The sequence below is a fragment of the Seriola lalandi genome, unplaced genomic scaffold, assembly GCF_002814215.2.
Source record: "Seriola lalandi dorsalis isolate HSWRI2012SDOR001 ecotype SW California unplaced genomic scaffold, Sedor1 jcf7180002054609, whole genome shotgun sequence".
Taxonomy (NCBI): Eukaryota; Metazoa; Chordata; class Actinopteri; order Carangiformes; family Carangidae; genus Seriola; species Seriola lalandi.
In genome coordinates this window covers 179094-188054 of record NW_019525162.1, presented here as the reverse complement: position 1 = coordinate 188054, position 8961 = coordinate 179094, and the positions used below count along the sequence as shown (strand labels likewise).

Below are 8961 nucleotides of genomic sequence, written 5' to 3'. Positions count from 1 at the left end.
CTGCATCATTTCTTTGGAGAACTTCACCCAATGATACTCCAAATATGATTATAGGAAAGTGTAATGCTGAAAAATTATTGTTTCACTATTTATCTGATACTGCGGAAGAGGATTAGAGTCACATGTGACTTAGTTTTTTTACTTTACTTACTAACTTTTCACTTTAAAGTCAGAATCCAGAGTTTAAAGAGTCAAAATCCACCAACAAAAACTTACCTGGGTGTGTTGAACTTGCTCCGTAGTACAAAGAGATGATGGAGGAGAAGTTCCGGACCTTTCTGCCTCTGGATCAGGCTTCAGATGAGGCAAAGAATATGGTCAACAGCTTGCAGAGCACGGTAAGAGACACACACACACACACCTACACACACACACACACACACACACACACACACACACACACACACACACACTAGTGCTATTGTTCTGTAACGAGATTTCCAGGTGAAGGTTCTATCTGCAGGTGAAACTGACTAAACACAAACAGCGTGAAACAATAAATTGATCATGACAGAAAAGGAACGGTCGACTCTTTAATAATCGATTCATCACTTCCGTCATTTTTTCAAACAAAAAACCCCCAAAAAAATTTTTTGTGTTTTTCAGTTTCTGGGAAAAAAAACAAGAAATCCAACAACTCATGAGTGATGTTTTAATTTCTGGAGAGAGTCATGTTACCATGACGACAGTTCTGTTCGGTTCTTTTCAGCTCCGTGTTAAACTCCATTCGATTTGTTTCCTTTGCAAAACAAAAGTTTCCAGGTCAGAGCTGGTGTTGTTTGTCTTTGGGCTCTGCCTTCGCCTGCAGCTCTCTGCCGTCAGGACTAACAAAACACGTGTTCCCACAATTCCCCCAGAGGGTGAAGAGGTGCGGCCCGCGGCCTCTGATTGGCTGTCTGAGCGACAGGTAGCCGAGTTGTTGGGCAGAAACGTAAATGAAGTGGAGGTGGATTATTTTACCACCGCAGGGAGGACTTCCTGTCTCCGTGTGTTCTACCGGTCAACTATTTACCACTTCCTGATTTTAAAGAGGAAGGTGACTCGACCTCTTACTCACATCCATATTTACTTTCTAATGAGGAAACTTTAGAAAACACACAGGCGTTTTACTTCCTGTTTGCTAGAATGCTCAAGAACAAAGTTTTTAAGTTTCACAATTTGGTAATTTGTGAAAAAAAGTTTGGGAAAGTGTGTGTGTGTGTGTGTGTGTGTGTGTGTGTGTGTGTGTGTGTGTGTGTGTGTGTGTGTGTGTCATACACTGAATCTCTTAACCACCATGTGTAATATTAGAGTTTACCATTAAAAACTCCGACTTATTAAAGTGTTTTTCTTTCCTCATATTCCAAAAGAAGCTGCTGCCTTTTTGGTGATTCTGGGATATTGAGTTGCAGTGAGGATGTAGCTCGTTTACAGACTTGTTAAGTGGCTAAATTTAAAGGAATAAATCTGCTGTGAAAGTTGTGTATGTAAAGTGAAAAACAAACGGGTCAAACCAGAGATTAGTGGCTTTTACAGATGGAAACTTTCTACCAACTGCTCTAGTTTCAGGTGTGAGAGGAAAGTAGCTTCTTAAACTTCCTGCCTTTGTTCAGTCTGAACATTCGTCTTAAACACTCGATACTCAATCATCAGTCGACCACCAACCAGTCAACGCGGGAAACTGTGATTTCCTGTTGGTAAATTTTAAGTTTCTCACGCGTCCACACTACTCGCTTTCAGAAACTCAGCTGCAGCGGTTTGAGTCTGAGAGGACGGAGATCGTCTGTGATCCGGGGCTAAAGCCGTCGTCTAAAACATATCAGTGTGGACGAAGCCTTTGTCATAAACTCCATCTCTTTTGTTTTTGTAATTATTTCACTCTTTTATAAACAGAAAAAAAAAATGAATCGATTTAATCCTGAAGAGAAACCGAGAAAATCGTCACATTTCAGAAGCTGGATCAACGTTTTTGGCGTTTTGGCTTGAAAAGCGTCTGAAACGATGAATCGATTATCGAAGCCATTTAACCATCGATCGATCAGCTGTGACATGACTGCAAATCATTTCAGCTGTCAGACACGTCCCTGCTGCGATCTCTTCCCGATCAATAACCCTCCTGCTTCTTCTTCTTCTTCTTCTCTGGTGTTTAGATGCACTGCTGCGGTCTGTTCAGCTACACCGACTGGGAGTCCGATATCCCCCCCTCCTGCCTGTGTGACCCGTCCGAGGAGGAACAGATGGGAGCGTGTCGCACCATCGACTACAGAGTGAGTATCGTCGCGCCGACATCGTCGTCTTCATCTTCCTCACCTGTGTCTCAAACGGCAGGTGACTGATGTTTTCCCGTTTCTGTCTCCTGCAGAGCCTTTTCCAGCAGAAGTCCGTCTACGCCAAGGTGAGTGACTCGGCGGCGGCTTCGAATGAGAGCGAGTGTTGGTGAAAGATTCATCAGCCGCTTGTAAAATAAGTAGAAAGTGACGATGTCTGTCTCCTCCCGTCCTCAGCCCTGCGTTCCCATCATCCTTCACTACGTCCTGCTGCTGCTCGACATCGTGCTGGGCGTCATCTTCTCTCTGCTCGCGCTGGCGGTGAGTGTTTCTGTCGTCACGCTGCTTCCAGATCAGTTTCCATCAGTCAGATTCATTTCATCGATTTTTAACCCCCCGAAAAATAATTTAAAAAAAGCAGGTGATGTTAAAATCACCTCACCTCCTCTTCTACATCTAATGGGGCTGATTCTCTTCTGTTTAACTCCAACACCAGCGTTTAATCATTTTATTTTTATGCAATTATATTGATTCTAATTTATTTTGTATTTTCCACCTTGTACTTGCATTTTATCTTTTACTGTGTTGTACGACGCCTGTAAATGTATTCTTAAATGATTAAACCAAATCTCTTTGGGTTTTAGACAAAACTACGGTGGCCCTGAAGCTCAACACGCTGCAACTTAAGAAAACACAAACACATTGTTTTCTGAATGTGTTTTCTGAAGTTGCATTGCTTTGAGCTCTTCGGGCCACCGTACAGAACAAATCACTGACTGGTGGAAAGCGCTTGTTGGCAGTTTCACTTGTTATTTCCTCAGACGTCAGAAAGCTCTTTCTGCTGAGCAGCTCAAACCAGCAGCTCATTGATTTGTCCGTCTTTAAACGCTGATATTGAACCGGACTCTTGTGTTTTCCTTCCAGGTGCTGGGCATGATCCTGTCCTCCATCATCCTCCACCAGATGCGTTACCCCAACAGACCCACTGTCCTGATGACGGTGCCCACCATCTTCACCACGCCGCCACCCAAGTACCAGGAGCTGCACAACCCCCCGACCTACTGAGGGAGCGACTCCAGCTTCCTGTTTACAGTATCAGGAGGAGGCCAGTTCTTCTGAGGTCAAAGTGCCTCTGGTCTCTGAGGAGATGCGACTGCAAACAAGTTCATTTTCTAATTAAAGAAAAGAATAGCTGCAACAAGATTTATTCTTCTGTCAGAATCTGCCGTTTAATTAAGTTTGTAAATGTTTTTCTAATCATCAGATTAATATTCCATGTTGGTTTTTAATGAAACATCGCCAACGTTTGTTTCCAGGTCACAAAATCTTATTTATTTTGGTGAAGAGAAATTTGATTTTGGTTACTGAGAAAATGTGAAAATGAAAGTTTTGAGCGGCAAAAATATTCTCAAAAAATAAAAACCATTTTATTGTTAGAACAAAATGAGACATTAATCCCTAAAATGTGCCTTTTTTTTTCTCTGAAGTTCGGCTCTAATCTTTTTCTGTAGAGACGCAAATACGTTTTTTAAAATCTTTCCTTTGTCGTCATGTCGCTTCAAACAAACTAAAACCACTAATTCTCATTTTGTTAAAGCAAATGCAAAAAATAAACTGGAGGTAGAAGCACTGAGCTCAACCACAGTCGCTTCAAAAGATTTAGTTTTATATAAAAAAAAGTATTTTTAACAGTGAAAAGCTTAAATTATATTTTTCTTGTTCCGACCCTGAAGGGATTTAAATCCACTGTTTGCAGAAAACGTCATTCTTATGTCAGTTACTGTATTTTTTAAAAAAGTTTTTATATTCTTTTATTATTGTAAGTGAATGTGACTCTGGGTCTTTTCTCTCTGTTTTGTCTGATAATTCACATTTCTCTTGTAACCAGCATCGTGTCACAAACATTCGCTTAAGTGTCGACGAAGATTTAGACGTGAAATTAAAAACGCAACAACAGATAAAACAAAAACTGTCGGAAAGAGAAACTGGAGAAAAGGGAAATGTTTTTTTATTTCACGTTTGATTTTTCTGCTTGTGAAATGATTTAAGAAATAAAACCTACACCAGAAACTGTGTGTGTGCGTCTGTGTGAAAATGTGTCGACCACAACATACAAATGTTTTCAAATCGACATTCACAAAATTTAATTTAATATTTATTTGACTGAGACTTTTAGACGATACTTTTTTATTAGAAATAGACTTGGTTGCTTGTAATTACATTAATAATTCAGTGAACACTTTCATTTTTCATAAATCTGAAAGACGTAACAGTTTTCATACGTTGTTGCAGGCTCACTATTTGGCAAGATCAAGTTAATGCTCACTAATTTATCTTACTAATGAGTTACTACCATTTATAAATGGTAAAAGAAGCTTGATTGTAAAACATTTATTAATGAGTTACCAGTTATAAATAATAGTTGCCTAAGCGAACAAATACTGGATGATTGAGAAAAGAGAGATATTAGGCTCAACAGTACATTTCAATGTGGGCTCACTATTTGGCAAACAGCCGGTCACTGTTGCCCTTTTTATCTGATGTTATAACAGCTTATAAATGATTTTTAAAGTGTTAACAAGCTAATTAATAAATTAGTTATAGACCATTCATAAATCCTTTATAAGGGGAGTCTGATTGTGGGACTCATTTATCTTTAAAATCTTTAAGTTGTATTGTTTGAAACAGACTCAGACTGGATTTTAGAGATTGATTCTGGTAAATAAATGAATAAATAAAGTTTGATGTGGCTCCACTTTGTGTGATGGAGAGTCGTGACAGATTCCTCTGATCTAAAGGATTTTTAACTAATAACAGGTGATAAATCTTCATCATCGTCATTCAGCGGACTGAAGGTATTAAAGTATTTCTGACATTTCTGATGAAGATATAAATTAAACTCGTGGCCCAGATACAAACCGAGGCCTTTTACAGTGTAAAGGTGAAGTCAGCGCCGCCCCCTGGTGGACAAACCACAGACCAGCAGGTTTCTACACATGATGTCACTCATCAGCTGACGTTTACACTAATATGATGCAACAATATCAGCCACGGCCATTCAAAAGAAAAGTAAGTTTACATTTAGTGTTTCTACAGTAACCGTGTGGAGAAGCTACAATTGTAAAAGAATAAATAGTATTTATTCATTTTGAAGCATAAAATTTAATTTGACTTTATTTGTCGAGAGTCAGTGAGTCCAACATTTCTTGTACTTCAGTATTTCTTTAAACCTTTGGCCCCATTTCAAACATTAAATAATAATTAAACACCAGATGAACCTGAATCAATGTTTTTTTACCTGATGAATGATTCTGATGTTGTTCTGTATTTTTTTTACAATCATCAACAAATCCCATAAAAAAACAACAACACGTCAGTCCGACCGTCAACTCCTTCCTGACTTCTTCGCTGTGTCGCGGCTCTGAGCTCGTTGGTTCCTACTGAAGACGGAAATCTCGGGGACTATTTTCAGCAGCGGATTAATCCACATTTGGTGAGTGTTTGTATCAGCCAGTGTAACACTGACTCACTGACATTCATTGTTATTGTTTTTGTTTGTTTTTAATGGGATTTGTTGACAAGAAAAAAATATATATTTCTCCTTTAAAATGCTGAACTTTAATTTTTCTTTTTCCCCCGTTTGAAAAGAAGAACAGCGACAATGTAAGAAGTGAAATAACGACAATGTGTGCGACACCTCCATGCGTTGTGTAAATCGTTATAATTGTACTATTATCTTTACAAAACACTTTTGACACTAGCAGTTTAAAAAATTACATTTCCAAAAGGTGTGCTGATTTTTTTTTCCTTTGTTTTTTTCATTCTTCCATAATGAACAGGACAGTACATCTTTTACTTTTCTTCTTCTATGTGCATTGATTTTTCCCCAAAGGCAGATAAAACGTCCAGAATGTTTTTTTTTGTGTTTTTTGTTTGTTTTTGTTTTTTTGTACAATGTCACAGAGCTTTTTTTTTTTTCTTCAGTAAGCAGAGATTAATGGAGCTAAAGGCCGGGAGGGAAAACAACAGCAAAGTCCACAGTAGAGAGAGCGAGTACAGAGATAAAGGTTTGTTCATGTACAGGTTTCCATCATGAGTATAACTTATTAAATAATCGCTGCTCAGTTTTTTTATTTATTCACCAAGTCATTTAAAAGTCAAAACAAACAAACAAACAAACAAACGAAGCCTTTTACAGAAATCAAACATGCACGGTTTTATTCCTCTGTCCGGGAGACTGGCGTGTTGTGTTGCTGTGTTGTGTTGTTGTTGTTGTTGTTGTCATGACGTGTGTGTTGTTGTTGTTGTTGTTGTTGTCATGACGTGTGTGTTGTTGTTTATGAAACCATTAATCCGACATTTAGAGGAAGAAGGAGAAAAACTTTGAGCTGCACAATGTCAATAAAACCAGAATTTTACTTTGAGCTGAAACAATTAGTCAATTAATCAATTACAAAAAAATTAAAATAAATATAATTGACAAAACGTTTTTGTTTATTTTTCAATGTCAAAGAAATTCCTGATTTTCTGTTTTAAACAACTTTAAATGTAATATTTTGGGGGATAATAACTCATTTTTTCACTATTTTCTAATATTTTATGAACCAAATAATTAATTATTGAAAATAAATTGATGAACAGATTTCTGCTTAACACAAACAGATCAGTGATCAATATCAATATATTGTTTTCAGACCTGTAAGTAACTGAGTTGTTTGTATTCGCTGCTCATGTTTTATTTTTTATCTACAATATTTTTCATTTAGAAACCAAAATATTGGGATATTTTTAACTATTTTATCGATTAAACAACAAAACTAAATTAATCTTATATTTAATTACCTTGATTTTGCTGAATATTTCAAACTGATTCATTCTCTTTTTCTTTCTTTTTTTTCTTTATTTATAACTGTGAAATATTTTATTTTTTGTCATTTTAGAGTTTAAAGTTTTTCTTTCTGGTTGTTGCAGAAATTTTGTTGTTTATTTATTAAATAATCACTTCTTTTTTTTTTTTTTTTACATTTGGCTTCAACAATGAGAAGTATGATTTTATTTATAGTTTGTTTGTAGAACAAGTGACTGCAGCTTTTATCTGATGATGTTTGTGCATCTACCTGGAGTCTGTTTGTAGCTGCTGCTGGTTCCTCACAGGTCCAAACGTCTGCACCTCCATGTTTGATTGTAGAGGATGTTTAAGGGTTTATGGGATGTGTATTGATCAGACACCAGTGTTCAATCATGAAATTCGGGGGGAAAGATTTTGGCACTAAATGCAACATGAGGAACATGAGCTGGAGGAGTTCAGTGCAGCAACAGTAAATATGTGATGAATGAATAAAGAAGCAGGAGAGTTCAGTCGTCAGGACCTGTGAAGAACTCCGCGGCCGGGATTTAACTTTCATCGCCTCCCTGCAGTTCCACTTTCGTCCAGCAGGCGACGCTGTTACACCACAAACTGATCAACATGAAGATTAATGGCGGTTTGTACAGTGTGTCTTTGTGTGTGCAGATTGCATGTTTAACCATTAAAGAGCCCCTCCCACCCCCAAAAAACAAAAACTAAACAAATCTCTGCTGAAGCTTGAGCCGCTTTTTTGTGTCTTCAAACTTATTTTTAACTGTTTTATTAATAATCTTTAGTATGAAACACACGGAGGCAGCTGGAGGAGGGAGGGAAGAGGCCTTCAATGTTTCTGTGATATTAGTCGCTGCTTTGTTTGAGATTACTGTCGAGTTATCGTCTGTTTTTATAAGAAATGACAGTAAATAAAGTGCTAAAAACTAGATTTTTTTTTTGAATTTTGTAACTAAAAGCACTGATTTCAATCATGAGGACTTCAGTTACTTTTACTTTGAAAGGGTACACTGAACAAAGTCATTTAAATATGATTTCCCATGCTCCTTAGCGGCAGAGGCGTTGCTGAATGAACACAGCAGATTATTTCAGAGCGGACCAACCGGACGACAGAGACACTGATAAATGTGTGTGTGAGTATAATGTCTGCAAGCATGTATGACAGAGAGTGTGAGTGTGTGTGTGTGTGTTTGTGTAAAAGTGTGTGTGTGTGTGTGTGTGTGTTAGCCAGAAGAGCAGCACCCTCCGGCAGGTGTGGCCTGTGGTTCGTCGTCGACGATCTGTACGCCCCGCCTACTCGAAGCTGATTGGCTGGCTCCGTTGCCCTTCAACCTCTCCTCGGCCTGAGCCGTCTCCATCATCCCTGAAACACACACACACACACACACACACACACACACACACACACACAGACACACACACACAGTTGATCAGATCAGATGAATTCCTTTCTTCCACCTGTAACATGTTCACTAGTTGGATGATGTTTCCCTGTTTCCAGTCTTTATGCTAAGCTAAGCTAACCAGCTGCTGGATTTGGCTTCATATCGACAGAACACACATAAGATCATTATCGATCGTCTCCTCTCAGTCTCTGAACATAAAAGAATTAACAAATTTCCCAAAATATTGAACTTTTGCTTTTAGCTGCAGCTAAAATGGAGTTTTTCTTTTTCTTAAAGTTCCACATTTTAAACTTTCCTGTGTTTTATTTTGAAGTGTTGATCCATAAGAAGATATATTTGTTGTTTTAAGAACCAAAAACCATCTCAGTGTAGTTTCACATCTCCTCTCTCAGGCTTCTCTCTGCAGCTCTAGTAACAACAGGTCTGTGAGCCAATCAGAAGAGAGGAGGCT

At 38.1% G+C, this 8961-nt stretch overlaps 2 protein-coding genes across 2 annotated transcripts in view; one reads left to right on the top strand and one right to left on the bottom strand.

Annotated features, from left to right (window-relative positions):
• LOC111664915 (tetraspanin-8-like) overlaps nucleotides 1-4321 on the top strand; it is a 7400-nt gene extending 3079 nt beyond the window's left edge. Inside the window, exons 5-9 of the mRNA XM_087177521.1 lie at nucleotides 243-338; nucleotides 2130-2246; nucleotides 2342-2374; nucleotides 2484-2567; nucleotides 3171-4321. Coding sequence (XP_087033647.1) covers nucleotides 243-338; nucleotides 2130-2246; nucleotides 2342-2374; nucleotides 2484-2567; nucleotides 3171-3311 — 471 coding nt within the window. The 3' untranslated portion in view covers nucleotides 3312-4321. The remainder of the gene's footprint in view (nucleotides 1-242; nucleotides 339-2129; nucleotides 2247-2341; nucleotides 2375-2483; nucleotides 2568-3170) is intronic.
• Nucleotides 4322-5948: 1627 nt separating this feature from the next.
• Nucleotides 5949-8961, bottom strand: part of rab21 (RAB21, member RAS oncogene family) — a 15115-nt gene continuing 12102 nt past the window's right edge. Inside the window, exon 7 of the mRNA XM_023419782.2 lies at nucleotides 5949-8467. Within this exon, the coding sequence (XP_023275550.1) occupies nucleotides 8328-8467 (140 nt within the window). The 3' untranslated portion in view covers nucleotides 5949-8327. The remainder of the gene's footprint in view (nucleotides 8468-8961) is intronic.